At 41.8% G+C, this 15,209-nt stretch overlaps 1 protein-coding gene across 1 annotated transcript in view; it reads right to left on the bottom strand.

Annotated features, from left to right (window-relative positions):
• Positions 1–1,049: 1,049 nt before the first annotated feature.
• Positions 1,050–15,209, bottom strand: part of LOC109488281 (mucin-5AC-like) — a 51,920-nt gene continuing 37,760 nt past the window's right edge. The window contains exons 18-46 of the mRNA XM_019792474.1: positions 14,789–15,079; positions 14,117–14,331; positions 13,548–13,646; positions 13,236–13,293; positions 12,933–13,040; positions 12,475–12,689; positions 11,998–12,111; positions 11,453–11,618; positions 11,173–11,180; positions 10,974–11,082; positions 10,513–10,572; positions 10,053–10,193; positions 9,457–9,672; positions 9,147–9,281; positions 8,715–8,866; positions 8,190–8,340; positions 7,672–7,857; positions 7,108–7,245; positions 6,345–6,435; positions 6,076–6,185; positions 5,370–5,537; positions 4,788–4,969; positions 4,166–4,264; positions 3,705–3,759; positions 3,201–3,334; positions 2,709–2,760; positions 2,349–2,435; positions 1,842–1,947; positions 1,050–1,467 (exon numbers count right to left, since the gene is read on the bottom strand). Of these exons, the coding sequence (XP_019648033.1) occupies positions 1,323–1,467; positions 1,842–1,947; positions 2,349–2,435; positions 2,709–2,760; positions 3,201–3,334; positions 3,705–3,759; positions 4,166–4,264; positions 4,788–4,969; positions 5,370–5,537; positions 6,076–6,185; positions 6,345–6,435; positions 7,108–7,245; positions 7,672–7,857; positions 8,190–8,340; positions 8,715–8,866; positions 9,147–9,281; positions 9,457–9,672; positions 10,053–10,193; positions 10,513–10,572; positions 10,974–11,082; positions 11,173–11,180; positions 11,453–11,618; positions 11,998–12,111; positions 12,475–12,689; positions 12,933–13,040; positions 13,236–13,293; positions 13,548–13,646; positions 14,117–14,331; positions 14,789–15,079 (3,791 nt within the window). The 3' untranslated portion in view covers positions 1,050–1,322. The remainder of the gene's footprint in view (positions 1,468–1,841; positions 1,948–2,348; positions 2,436–2,708; positions 2,761–3,200; positions 3,335–3,704; positions 3,760–4,165; positions 4,265–4,787; positions 4,970–5,369; positions 5,538–6,075; positions 6,186–6,344; positions 6,436–7,107; positions 7,246–7,671; positions 7,858–8,189; positions 8,341–8,714; positions 8,867–9,146; positions 9,282–9,456; positions 9,673–10,052; positions 10,194–10,512; positions 10,573–10,973; positions 11,083–11,172; positions 11,181–11,452; positions 11,619–11,997; positions 12,112–12,474; positions 12,690–12,932; positions 13,041–13,235; positions 13,294–13,547; positions 13,647–14,116; positions 14,332–14,788; positions 15,080–15,209) is intronic.

Below are 15,209 nucleotides of genomic sequence, written 5' to 3'. Positions count from 1 at the left end.
TAGATTTTCTTATACTGCAGTGATTGTCGTCTGCTGCTAGACGGCGCTTTTGTCACGCGGCAGAGATGAAGTTCAACAATGGCGACCATTGGGTTGCTGGCCTTCAATGGATGGACAGAAACAGGGAGCTATTGCTCAATAAAGGTAATTTCAAGTTAAATTGTACCGCCTGTGTAGTTTATAGACTTTCTAGATGTCAGATGTAACGTCGGATAAGCGCCACACAACTGTACAACACCGTAAACTCGCCTCTAGTTACACTTGGCACTAGCGCCATGTTGATCCCGCCGAACGAACAACAACAGTGTGGAAGAGATTTTGTCAGAAGATTTAATCACTCTCTAGAACAAGAAAACAGGGCAAATTGGTACAGTGTTGGGTGGCACAGGCAGCTACAGACATATTCTGTGCGATGGCTTGGCATGTAGGGGCGCCTTTGTCCGAATCCGAGACCAAACCGTCACCGGGTCGGGAGCGGGATTTCCTCGGGGGCTAGTGGCGAGGTCTCCCGTATGAATTCCCGTTACGTAACCGGTAGTTTTACGCGTTATATTGCATATACTTATTGTATGCTATTTACTGAGCATCTAGTGGTTGCTGGGTCGTCTATTAGGCTGTACAGCAAGGTTATAGTTTGCTGTAAAACTCCAGTAACTGAGGTTGAAGGATGACCGAGACTTGGCGGAGTTTTCTGCGGGCGAACATGGAGTTCCCCCCGCGGCAGTGACCGGAGACGCCCGGTGTGTGCCGCGCCGACCGTCCCCGGGTTAACGGACCATTGTATTAAATTAAAACAGTTTCTTACTCAGTTGAGATATTTTCGATATTATTCATAAAAATGATAATTATCAACAAAACGGTTCTATTAACTGTAGAATGGTATAACTAGTTTGCCATAGAATGTAAAAATCACCCTGTTGCTGCAATTTTTTCTTGAAAATTTCAAGAAGCTATGTAGCTACATAATCAATGTAGGTATACATTGCAAAGATAACTTTAACCAATTATGACACAAGAAAAAGGACACGGACAGAATTGTTTCATTATTTCTCACATTTTATTCATCTACAAGTCTGAAAGAAAAGCTCAGCCAGATCACCACACCTTTAAAGTTTATCAAGGAGGTTATACTTATAGGGAAACATTTCCGTATAACCTTAAGTTTATCAGTCAAGTTCAAAGTAATTATGAAGAAGAAAAGAAAACACACTCTGTAATATATTAGCATCATTTCATCTACTTTCTATAACATCGCAAATCTCAGTCCGGCAACTCGCGTGGTCAAAATTCCATCAAATCAAACAATTCATAATCTCAACGACTTATTTCCCCACGAAGGCCTTCGCGGTGGTGTAGGTGGCGGCAGAGAACGGGTCGTAATCGCAGCCCTTGCAGCCGCAGGCCTCAATCACATAGTAGGGCTGCTCGATGATGCTGTTATCTGCGCAGGACAGTTGGGCGACCTCCCTGTGGATTAAAAAAAAGATTATTTAGTGCACATATATTTATTGAGTATCAGGCAAGAAGCATAGTAGCTTATAAGATGGCTTCTAATCAAAAACATCAAATGAGAGTAAAACACAATGGCAAAATACATTCATAGTAACAGAATGGGTAAAAAAAAAATAAAATGAGTATAAACAAGACAAGTTGGTAATCTATCAATTACAAGAATATACCTGTACATAAAGGTTTGAACCATGTTACAGTTTTGTGAATGTGAAATTGACTTGGACCCCAGTAGCAGTAAAGAACATAAAGTACTGTTATTGAGATGCTGTAGCTGTACTAAGTTGGAAAGAGATGATAACAGAGTATTTTTTGACTGGTATAAAGTTTACCTGCGGACACGTGTGGGTTTGCAGCAGGAACAGTCCATGTCCAGGTAGGGGGGCTCCAGCATCACATGAGCCGTGGAGCTACAGCGACCGGAACAGGTGGACATACCTAATGCAAGCAAAAATAAGAGATTTCAAACTTCCAGCAAAGTAGATATAGTTTGCCTTAATAAAATCAATCTTGGCCGTCCATTGCTGCGGATGAAGACTTCTATGTGCATCAGTCTTCTCAATGAAATCATAGAATGCTTTATCACTCATACTATAGTGTGGTAAACTTAATCTGCTCTTAAACAATGTTACATACATGTAGTACATGAAGTTACCATATTATTGAACCCAGCAACCCGTCAATCAAGTGAAATCTTAGCTCTTATAACAGTACTTTTGGAACCCAAAAGTACAAACCTAGCCTAAACTAGCACCAACCAAAACATTGCTATTAAATAGAACAACTAGGCTATGGGATGGATGTGAGATGATATGAAATTACAGAATCTAGATACTTACGGATAGGTGCGGTGGAGACACACTCGCCCAGTTCCAGAGTGGTGTTGGAGTAGGTGGGTTTGCAGCTGCCTTGTGGTGGGTGGGGCTCTGGGAGAGACAACATGTCATGAGCTAATACTCAGCAAATGTAAGACAACTTTGCCATGTATAGAGTTTTAAAAAAATGAATCTTTGACAAGCATCCTCAATAAAAACATCTTATTCAAGTAGATAAACTATTTACAATCACTTGTTTAACAAGAGCTGAAGTTTTGATTATTGTCATAGAAACATCGGCTCTTGTTAAAGTGGTTGTGAATAACGAAATAAAAAAAGACAAAACTTCATCATAACTTCACACACAGAATGCAATATACTCACCACAGACAGGGCAGCACTGGCCTTCGGTGTACTTCAGGGTTCCATAGCTCTCCTGAAAAAATGATGTTACAGCAATTCAATCACTGTTATTCTATTGGGTTGTAATACAACGTCATCCTGTCAAGTATGTCTATTCAGTGTCACCCCCTCTCAAAACAAATTGCAGAAAGTTTAACTGGTGCAATGGCAAAGTGGGTAGAGTGCTCGCCTTGCATTTGGTAGGTCGTGAGTTTGATCCCTCATTGGCTGAATCATATTTACCAAAGATTATAAAAATGGTCCATACTGCTTTCTCTGCTTAGCACTCAGCATTTGAGAAAGAGCATGGTAGCTAAACACACATCACTACCTGTGTACTAGCTCCCTGCTGTAGTGATTGCACAACTGTGAGGCCCAAGGGCTACAGAAATAGAGATGGGTGCTGCCATAAACGACAATGCCAATAGTTTCAGGGAAACTTTATAACTTTTTTGTTAGAAAGTATGCACTTACGTCACACCCCATGTCACATTGCTGCATCATGTTATCACACACGACCCCTCCATCCTGGGTACAGGTGCAGCTCATACACGTGTCAGGCAGCCACATCTCACCATAGCCATAGTACTTGCCCTGGTATTCACATTCTGCAAAATACAAGGAAACGAAGCTCAAGAATGACAATAACAATGATGTTTATTTGCACATGTGGGCTAAGTGCAGTACATGTACAATGTAGTTTACATGAGACTTTCATATAAACACTACACCTCTACAGATTGAACTGGAATGAGCTTCTGCAGGCCTTACCAGAAATACCAGAGGCCAACAAGTTTAAGGAAGCTGTTCTGCTACACTTGAGAAGTATTTAGAGCGCTGCACACTCCCCCCCCCTGTGTGTTTGACCCCAACTGAGGGGTGTTACGCAGTAATGTATCAAGATCAAGAAGTGCTACACTGCACCTATTGTATAGAGATGGACGGACATATAAGGGTATACAGTAGTCCTGTACTTACTGCTTGGTACACAGCGACAGCACTCGTCCTCATCATTGTCAACAAGCATGTAGCCCTGGAACAACAAATTGACAATTTCAGACAACCAAATAGACCCCCCGGCTGTACTTCTAGTGATCACACGGGCCTGAACAACCATATTGAATGTTACCAGGTATGACAAACTCTTACCACACCAGTTTGTACATGTAATTTTCTCCCCTATAAATGCTGCTACCAGCACAATATTGAGAGAAATTCAAAATGCATTTAGCTTTTATGTTATATCTGTATCTGTAGCAGCAGAAGCTGGCTATATCATACTGAACGACCTGTTACACCCAATCTTTGCACATGCACATTTAACTGTAGGAAGTATATCAACAAGGAAACATTTTGTGCTTCTAATTTGTAGATAGGATCTGTCCATGGTGCTGATTTTCCATTGTGTAGAACAGTGTGTGAGTGTTGCCCCTACACACCTCCTGACAGCTGTCGATGTTACAGCTGACGTGACAGTCCTTTGTCCCGTTCAGACAGCGGCATACAGTACAGCTGCCCTCCGTCCACACATTGTTGGGCTGTGGAAAATACAGTAAACATGAAGACATGTAACAAGGATATTAGTTTAAACCAAATTGAAAAATTAATTGTACTCAATCAATGATGAATAAGAATTACAGATGTTTCTACTAACATTTGCTTAGGAAAATGTTTGTAGCAGAAATGGTGTTAGTACAGTACTAGAACTTAAACCTTTTGTATGTATCAAAAAGCAAAGCTCTTTACTCAAAACCACTTGTTTTATTAACAAGAACCAACGTTTTGACTGTTAGTCATCTTCATCTGGGCAATTATGACTGTTTTAATAATTGCCCTGATGATGACACATATGACAATGTTTCTACCTACCTAGAATAATGTTGAATATTGTTAGGCTATCCATGCCAAACTCTAATTGTAATGTCTTTGTCAGCAGGGCAAGCCCTTTGTAATAGCCACAAACAAAAGAACAAAGAAACAGGCTAGTTGAGCTGCCCTGGCTGTACTGAACAGCCAAGCTAATAAATAAATAGATAAGTAGTAAATAAATATCCTCCTCACCCTTGGCACATTGTAGTCCATGCCTCCGTACACACAGTCACAGCTGTCCTGCACGACACAGTAGCTGCTGTTCCTACGACCTTCAGCACAGGAGCAGACAGCGCAGAGGTCGGCGCTGTAGGAGCTGGGACAGTCAAGGTCACCGTCACAGGTCCTGGTGCAGGTGCAGGCAGTGGGACAGACTGGGATAGAAACCACACATTCAATGATAACACCTAGCAAGGACCTAGTAAATAATAGTAGGGTTAAAAATGAAATTTACTACTGTAACTGGAAAAAAATCATACAACATCTGGGATGATCCAGATTCAAATCTATTTCAGATTAGTTTTGTATCACAATCAATCTGAGTCAAGAAAAGGTAAATTTTAAGTATTTTCACTGTCACATACAAAGAAATTAGATTTAAGATGCATTCTTGTCATTAAGGCCATAATACAACTGTTACAGCATAACAAAGAAATACTGGACACTCATGTAGAACCAGAGGTTTTAATTCATTTAAGTTATGGGAGAGAGTGAGTGAGTGAAGTTTCAAGTACGTAATGCAGATCATAAACACTAAGGGAAGGATGGACATACCAGGAAGTGTGGTGTATGTCTCTGCAGTAGTAGAGGCACCAGTAGTCTGTTCCCAGACAGGCCCAGTTGTGTAGACTGAAGGCTCATGGGTAGTGTACAGGGCTGGCTTCTCTGTACTGATCTCAGGCTGGGTGGTGGTCAGCTTCTTTGGAGCAGAAGTGGTAGCCACTGGGGAAAGATATTAAAGATACAATTCCTCTGCAAAACATTATGACATCACACCAAATAGAGCTTAGAAATGTCCTTTTGGAGTTGAAAATTATCTTAGATTGAATGAAAATTGTGGGATTCTAATTATAAAAACTAAAGCCAAAGATGTTGCACGTAAAAATGTTGTAGAGCATACACTTTGGGAAGATTCTTTAAAAAATTGCTACAGAACGTCATAATCAAATTGCAGATCAGATTATATGGTCTTTCTATACTGAGTCAGACTTTCTTTCACTGTACACTGAATGTTGCTCACTAGCTGGCTTTTGGACACACATGCCAAACTTCTGACAAAGCTGGTGGTAAACCCAAATCACAAAGTACAATATTTAGCCCATTAAAGCTTAAATGGACTCACCAGTGCATTCCTGAGCTGGTTTCTGTACACACATGCCGAACTCCCTCATGAAGCTTGCAGCACAGCTAAATGTACAATGTACCTATACAGCCCAACTCACAAAGTACAAAATTTGGCCTGTTAAAGATTCAGACTCACCAGAGCATTCCTGAGCTGGTTTCTGCACACACATGCCGAACTCCCTGCTGAATCCTGCAGCACAGGTACAGCCTGCCTCACACCTGGCAGCCTGGCAGCCCTCCTCACATGTCTGCACACAGTGGCAGGACTCCGCACACACACCGGGGGTGGTGAAGGCTTCTGGGGTGGTCAATGGGCTGGCTGTGGGCTCGGGGGTAACTGGTGAATAGTAGAAAAGTACAATAATTATGAAAGATAATAAACATGTGAATAGCATTAGGAAACATGTCTGCACACAGTGGCAGGACTCCGCACACACACCGGGCGTGGTGAAGGCTTCTGGGATTGTCACTGGGCTGGCAGTCGGCTCGGGGGTAACTGGTGAATGGTAGAATTTAGGTACAATGAGTATGAAAGGCCCGTGAATAGTTTCATCAGGTTGGTAAGTCACAGAGTAAAGAGACTCTTTTTTACACAACCAAGGATGCATCTATAGCAGTGACACCTGTGCTGCAGTGCGATGTGAACCAGTCCTGACATAGGCTGTGTAAAAAAGAGTCTCTTTACTCATTTGCAAAAAGGAGAATAGTATGAGGAGGAAACATGTCTGCATACAGTGGCAGGAATCGGCACACACACCGGGCGTGGTGAAGGCTTCTGGGGTTGTCAATGGGCTGGCAGTTGGCTCGGGGGTAACTGGTGAATGGTAGAGAGATACAATGATTATGAGGAGAATAGCAGTGATCTCAATCCAGTCTCTGTTCACTGATGCAACTGAAGAGCTACTCTCCCACTGGTTGTGACAGAGAAAACAGAAGCTATGTGCAGTATTTACAGGTTCATTGTACCAGGGAAATTCCCATAGCTTTTTTCAATGAGCACAATGAGTAGAGGACCACAGATTTTTACACTAATTACATAGTCAGGCTTCTTTAAATTGCATTCTACAAATCTTACTATACACTTTTCACATAGGCCATAGAATGCTCCATGGCCTAAAACTGATAGTTTGTTAATCGAGTTGCTGATGAAGATTTCACCCAAACCCACCTTCACAGTCCTGAGGCAGTTGCACACAGATGCCTCCCATCCTGACATATCCGACCTGGCAGGAACACTCGGCTCCACACAGCTCTGCCTCACAGTCGGACTCACACAACTTCTTACAGTGGCAGGAGGTCGGACACACTGGAACATATCATTACAATTGTATTAGAAATTAATCTGACCATTAAAAAATCGTTATTTGCTGCGTACATGACATCCTTATTGTTCAATCTTAGTTGTAGTAGACCATACAAAAGTCCCTGTCCCTGTTGTGTCAATAAAAAAGGTTGATTTCATCCAACTTACTGTCCCAAAAGTTCAAGAAGCAATGTACGTTTTTATTTAAAACACCACACTCCTTTACTAGGAAGATATTCATGTCATTTTTGCTATGCTTTCTTCTCTCTGTTTGCCTTTAAGTTACAAAGTAGTACTGTCAAATGGCCATGCTTTCAAAAGTCCTCTCTACACTGGTTGCTTAATGCTTGACTGCGTGCATTTTGAACAATAAAAAAAGAATTAGGCTCTGCCTCTATAGCATTGCTAAAAATTGTTCATTACATGTACCTATGGGGATTTCTGTAGTTGCTGTAGTCTCTGCCTCTGCTTTAGTGGTGAGTTTTGAAGGCTTCTGAGCCCTGGTAGTGGATTCTGCTGGTTCAGCAGTTGTTCCAGATGGCTCTGAGGTAGTTTCAGAGCTCGGCTCAACGGTTGTTTCTTCAAATGTCTTCTTGGTGGTGGCCTGTGCAGAGCCTATGGAAGCAAGGATTTAACTTCAAGTTGGTAACTAGCTGTCAATCAATCAATCAATCAATCAATCAATCATTTTAGTAATCAATTTATGAATCAGTCAATGAAATTAAAATACAAAATAATTTCTAGTATGATCTGAATTTTATATTTCTAAATAATGATTCACCAAAAACAGTTACTCAAGCAACTGGATATGATTTTGGAAACGGTCAGATGTTTCAGGCAGCCTCCACTACCTTTTGTCAGTGACACTTGAGAGTTGTCAGGTTTAAAAACCAGATTTATAAGTACAAACTATTGATTGATATGCAAATATTTCTCACGATGATTACCTGTTGTTTTCTCCATAGAGATCTTGGTAGTAAGCTCTCCAGTTGCAGCAGTTGTACCAGTTGGCTCAGCAGTGGATTCAGAGCTGGGCTCACCGGTGGTGTGCACACCCTCTGCCTCTGTTGTCACCTCGCTTGGTACTCCTGTGGTAACCTGGGATGTAAGGTGGCAAAGTGGTCTTGTGGTTAGGGTTATCAGAATCTAAGGGTTCTGGGTTCGAATGCTCAGCATACCCTACTGTTATGTCATTGGGAAAAGCAAATTGCACCACCTATTTCCTCACTTACATGTAACTCTGAAAATGAGTAGCTTAACATGTAAATAATGTACATGTAGCTTTGGTTAGGTATGATCTTTCAGTTAGTCAAACAAGCATGTCAAAGCCAAAGATCCCAATGCTCTTATCTAAAGGATTAGGGACCTTCCCAGTGTTAGTAGTTCAAATTTTACAGTCTGGTCTTACACAGCTCATAACTACTGTACAAAACTGGGTTGTGTCGCTATGCAAAACAAACAAACAAACAAACCTTCCTCCACTCGGCTGTTGTTGGTTCCTCCTCAGGTGATGCTGTTGTGAAGGACATCAGAGTGGAGGCAATAGTCTCAAACAGGCTGCTCGTGGTGGCCTCTGGTTCAGTCTCAGCCTCAGGCCTGGCTGTTGTGAGGCCGAGAGGCTTGCCTGTGGTGCGGTGCAGGTAAAAATCATACTCCATCCGTTCAACAGGTTGATGAATGTGCCAAAATCATATCCAGTTGCTTGAGTAACTGTTTTTTGGCATATATCATTACCTGGATGTCTAACCTTCACCAATGTAGGTTGATGAATGATTGAGTCTACCTAGTTGAATAGCAAAGTTCTTTATTCACAAACAGTTTTTTAACGAAAGCACTTGTTAAACAAATGGTCGTGAATAAAGAACTTTTCTATTAAATCATACTTGAATTTTAAAATAGCTTGCCTGTAGTGCGGTGCAGGTAGGCACTGGTTGTCTCTCCCTCTGGGATTGCGGAGGTGGCTTCAGGAGCTGACGGTTCAGTGCTGGACTCTCCTGGTTTCTTGGTAGTCACATGGCCCACAGTTGTCTCTGGGGCTCCTGAAATGAAAAAAAAAATACTAGGTCACACAAACCACAGGTTTAATGCACGAGTGAGAGAAAAAAAAGCTTAGTTCCCTCTGTGAAGTTTTAGGTGTTAGTTTCAAGGCTTCTAGCTGGATTTCCAAAATCTATCCAGTTGCTTTTTACAAGGAGCATTAGCTAGCTTTCTAACCTGTGAATGCTGGTTCTGTCTCTGCAGTAGGCTTCTTGGTTGTTGCCGAGGGTTCTGCTGTCTCTGTGGGTTGTTTGGTGGTTGCTGAGGGTGCTTCTGTCTCGGCAGTTGGCTTCTTGGTTGTTGCTATGGGTTCAGAAGTTTCCGTGGGTTGTTTGGTGGTTGCCGAGGGTGCTTCTGTCTCAGCAGTTGGCTTCTTGGTAGTTGCTATGGGTTCTACAGTGAAGAAGACAAGTCTTAGATTTCTCTTCATGGTTTTACAATGATTAATATATCTAACTGTGAGACAACATTGGAAAAAAAGCCTTGAAGTCCTTATCCTTCATTCAGTAGTTTGTTCAAATAACTACAATAGGCAACAAGTCATTCAAGAAAACACGTCTACATACCTTTGGATAATATGTTCTAGTTATTCTAACAACTAAAGTAACTGTTACTTCCCCAAAAGAGCATGCACCAAACCCAGTATGCAACATGGCTCCAATAAAAAGATTCCTGATGCAACTTGTATTTCCACAATACTGGACCAGGTACTTTACCATTAATGCAATTCAAATTGACAATAAGCAAGTAAACAGAGAAAGTATACCACACACCAGGACAGTCTGCTGGGTACTGTATACAGACTCCGTCCTCCCTGCTGTAGCCTGGCTTACACTCGCAGACGTCTGAGCAGACAGCCGACGGCACACAGCCCTTCTCACACCCGGCCTGGCAGTGGCAGGAACGTGCACAGACTGGGACAGGGAAATATCAGATTGTGAAAAAAACTTTGCAAGTACTTAAGGGTTAATAGCCCACCCTGAGTTATATATGGTGTAATAAGGCTTTGTTAGTTGCTATAACCACTGAGAATTGATTGTGAGCTTTGAGTACTTAAGCAGTACATATTTTTTGATGTTTCATGCTGTAGGGTTGGATCTCGCACAGACTGGAACAGGAAAAAATGAGCTTCAAGATTTTATAGAAGATATTGTCTTATTATGTGACCCTTACCACTCTTAGATAAGATTTAGTTGTCTAAAATATGATAATTATCTTTCTATCTTTACTCACATGCAAGAGTGGTTGGCATGATTGCTGTGGTCTCAATGGAAGGCTCTGATGTGGTGGCAACTTAAAGAAATGCATAATATACATTAATTATAGTCCTTTTCCTAACCTTCCAGAGGATAAAGCATAAAACAAACAAACAAACAAACAAACAAACAAACAAACAAGCTACAGGGGGCCAGAAATCGAATCATTTTGACATCTCAAAAAGACCTAGTATACCCACTTACCAAATATCAAGCCCTATGGAAATATCATGTTTACAGAAGGACAGACAAATAGATTGACAAATGGAAGGGCAAATACATGAACACTACCAAAAACATCTTTCTTTCTTCTTCACAAAGACCAGAATGACAAAGCAAATTAAATCCCAGTCAACATTACATCTCTGTCTACTTGTTGTAGGCATAGATGGAAACTTACAGTCATGTAATAATAAGTTAAACATAAGACCCACCTACCACATCCGCTAGGCTGAGCAATGCAGGCTCCCTCCACCAGCCTGTAGCCGTCCTTACAGTCTGCAGCTGTCTCCACATGCCTCCACAGGTGCGCAGGTGCGTCCACAGTCTGCCTCACAGTGGCACGTCACGCTGCACACTGTGAATTGATGATAATATTCAGCATCAAATTATGACAGGATCCAAGTCCATTACGTACATAGAGTTCTGGGACCCAAGAGGAAAATCATTCTCATTTTAGTTCACAAACTACGAAATACTAATTTGGAATCAGATAGATAAAAGGGAAAGTGACCTTGATCCAGTTTTAGCTCACTGAGGAGCTATTCTTCTACTGGTTATGACAGAGAAGACAGACATGAACCAACCTTCTGGTTTGGCTGTAGTTGCAGGCTTACCCGTGGAGAAGACAGCTGTTGTGTGTGGAAGGGTTAGGGTAAGGGTTAAGAGTGTATGGAGGCATGTGTACATGAACCAACCTTCTGGCTCAGCCGTAGTTGCAGGTTTGCCTGTGGAGAAGACAGTTGTGTATGGCAGGACAGTGGAGAAGACCTCTGTGGGAGACACAGTACTGGGGACGACAGTTGTGGTGATGGGGACACACTGGCAACAAATGTTATCTGCCTGGAGAAGGGTCTCTCCTCTCTGGAAAAAAGAGAAGTGGAAGTATAAGGCACTCATCAACAACCATTTCTACTAAATAGCTGGGTCCTCATAAGTTATGGATTTCATTATTATAAAATCAGATTTCTTTTGCTAGAAGATACTTTTTTTTTTTCAAGAAGGCCTGAAAAGAGCAACATAACCTGGGAAGCAGCAGCTGCTAGTCCCAAGTTTACCAAATGCAACTACAGGTGCAGCAAGCCCAAATCTACACCTGACAAGCATATACATGTACCTGATACTCTGGCCAATGGTACATTCTGGCCAGGGGTACATTCTGGCCAACTAACACCTGTAGTAGAGCTAGAATGAAACATTAACTGTCACAAAATGCAACTGAAGGTTTCCAATGTCAGCCTACCATGTTGCAGTCCTCCTCTGTGAGTCTACACTGGTTGTACAGACACTGTTCCTGTCCAGTCTCCTCCTCACAGTTACACAGCACACACGAACCCTTCCAGTATGACTGGCCAGGCTGCAGGACAGAATAGATGATATTAACATATAATAGAATACATTATACTCCTATCCTCTATACCCTAAGTTCTAAGAGTGAAAGCATGTTTTAGTAACCGTTAACCATAAATTGTCCCATTCATTGTGCGTTTTTTGTCCTGCATTTTTCAGAAAGGCTTTGAACCAACCATAGACCAGGATGCACAAGAGCAGCTATGGAACACATCCATGTTTGAGGAGATCCACACCTCAAGCATATTAAAGACCTTACGGTCCTGGTTCAAACCTTACGGTCCGGTTTTACGCAGGTTGTAATTACAGTCCAAAACTTACAAAAGATCCACTATAGAATCCCATAGAAAAGAACCACGCATACATGTACCTCATACGACACTCCCTGGTATTCACAAGTCCTTGTCTCACACTCCTCGTACACCAGACAGAGACTGGAGCCTGCCCTGTCATCCCTGACTGATCCCTCAGGACAGTAGTACTGCGCACACGCCGGGTCAGGCTGGCACTGTGCAGGCAGCTCTGTAGGCAGCAGCAGCTGGTTTTCTGTACATCCGATCATGCACAGGCAAGCTGGGGGGCTCACTGTGGTCAGAAATAAATTAATGATAGCTTGATCTAAATTAATAAAGAAGTTGAGACCCGCTACAGTACTATGCCACAAACTCTAATCATTTTGAGTTGACATCAAGGCCTACCTACATACCAAATATTAGGACAATCCACTCAAAGTTATTGTATTTACATACACACAGACAGAGAGACAGACAGAAAGACATACACATGCTCCTCAAATATAACCTTCTTGACAAAGGTAACTAGGCTTACCATGCAGAGTAGTGGTGCTAGGAGCAGTTGTGGTGGTCTGTACTGATGGTGTTGTTTCAACAATGGGGGCAACAGGGGTAGTCTCCACGATTGGTGACAGGGTGGTGGCTGTAACACAGTTGAAAATTTACACAAAAAATTAGTCTTAAAGTATGCCAATGTTCAGAAGTGCATTGTGACCTGAAAGACATAGTACCATTGGATTCAGGATCTTGAAAGTAAGGCAGCAGAATAAGAATTACTAGCTGTTTTACAATGCGGATACAATATCATATTACATTATCATTAAAAGATGTTACTTACACATGGATTTCGGCTGACAGTAGCAGCAGGCTCCCTTCATCTGGACCAGATCTTCATCCTGAAAAGGAGAGAATTTTACAATGTAAGATGTAGGGAAACACTGATGTTATCAGTCTATAAAGTTCAACACTCTAGATCTCTCGCTGTACAAACTACATTCTACTTCAAAATGGTATTCAATAACGCTTGATGTAAAAGTAGACAGTGATAGAAGAGCTTCATTACAGGACAATTGTAAGGCAACGACTATACTGAGCATACTACAATAAAGATAAAGAATATAACTTAACATCCTAATATGGTAGTGTTTACCTCAGCACAGACTTCGTCACAGATTGATTGACAGGTGTAGGCTCCGCCCACACAGCTGCACAGCTGACAGGTCCTCTCATCTGTGTACTCAGCACCATACTGCAGGTAGACAGTAAACAACTGTTACAGTAACTGTCATTTATCATAATACTACAGGTTGGCAGAAATCAACAGTTACTGTTAGTCAGCATCATACTACAGGTGGATAGAAAACATAATGTATTGTAGCATCAAGCCTTCAAAATAAATTGCCATATTCTGGCATATGTCTGTTTACCACCTTAGGTCAGTGCCTAGAAGTGTTTGTTTGGCTTTGAACAATACCATTGAAGAAATTGGAAACTGATTAAATTCTAAATGAACTTGAAGCATATTTGAATACTGTAGCTGAAATGAGCAATTTCATACTAAAAATTATCATCTCAAAATGACCTTTCAATAAAATTTGAGAACTAAAAATTGTGTCTTGCCAAACAATACAATCTTACAGTTACTGCTACAGTTACTGTAGTACAGTATGATAATGTAAAAGGAGGTTAAATTTTTACAGACATTTACACAAAACTGACCCTAACCTTGCAAGGTGTTTCTGTAGTCTGGACAGGAGACACCGGGGTCGTGGCAGGGGCACACTTCTCAGCAGGGGGGTCAAGGGCACAGCGACCTTTAACCCTGATGGCGGCGGGGTCAGCACAGGTGCAGGGGTCATCACAGCCGGACAGCCTGGTGCAGGCGTCCAGCTCATCTCCACAGCCGATCTCACAGGTGCACTCATCACTACAGACTGTGTGTGTGTGTGTGTGGGGGGAGCATTTTCATCACAATGGTTTACCCACATGTATGCTTCTCTATGCTTCTCTAAGGCTATCTGGAGGTCTAAAACTGTAGCTAGCCAAGGATGTACTACTCACAGAAGACATCCACTCACACACACACACTCACTGTCCGGTTTATCGTCTGTTCTTCACAGAGGTGTGACATACATGTCATGTCATGGAAATCTCATTACAATGTAATTTGTGGAGAATCTCTTATCATGTGGCAGGATAGAATCACATGAATCACAGAATTGACACGTCAAGCAAAATTGTTTAATGAAATGAGTAAATAGTATCAGATACAATACCACACTTTTTGATACCAATGCTCTAGACTTATTGAGTGTTTGTGTTCATGATATCTTAGCCCCTTTTTGGGGGAAGAAATTTGCATTTTGACACAGAGATTATGCTTAATTTTACCTCGGAGGGTTGTTGCTGGCATAGGCTTTGTTGTTTGTTCCACAACACTTGGTTCAGTAGTTGTTTCAGGTGCTTCAGTTTCAGTGAGCTGGGTTGTGCCTTCTTCAGGTTTGGATGTTGTCTCCCCACCACACTCACAGAACACCCTGACCTTGTAGTCATAGCAGAAAGGCAGGAATCCACGCTGCTTGGAGTTCTCACAAACCAGACCCTGGTGGATGTCACAGGTCACATCCTGGCCAGCCTTGGTGTAGTCCAATTCCAAACGGCTGTCCACACGGCACTGAATGTCTGTAAATGCAGAGATAAGGTATGTTGTGCTTCCTTAGTATACTGATATATTTATATGGCTTCTCCTATTGCTGGTTTGCATTTTAAAATGTATTCAGTCAATCTGTTGAATAGAAAAAAATTGGCAAAT

Source organism: Branchiostoma belcheri, unplaced genomic scaffold (assembly GCF_001625305.1).
Source record: "Branchiostoma belcheri isolate BF01 breed outbred unplaced genomic scaffold, Haploidv18h27 scaffold93, whole genome shotgun sequence".
In the NCBI taxonomy this organism is placed as follows: domain Eukaryota; kingdom Metazoa; phylum Chordata; class Leptocardii; order Amphioxiformes; family Branchiostomatidae; genus Branchiostoma; species Branchiostoma belcheri.
This window is presented reverse-complemented; position numbering and strand designations above follow the sequence as displayed.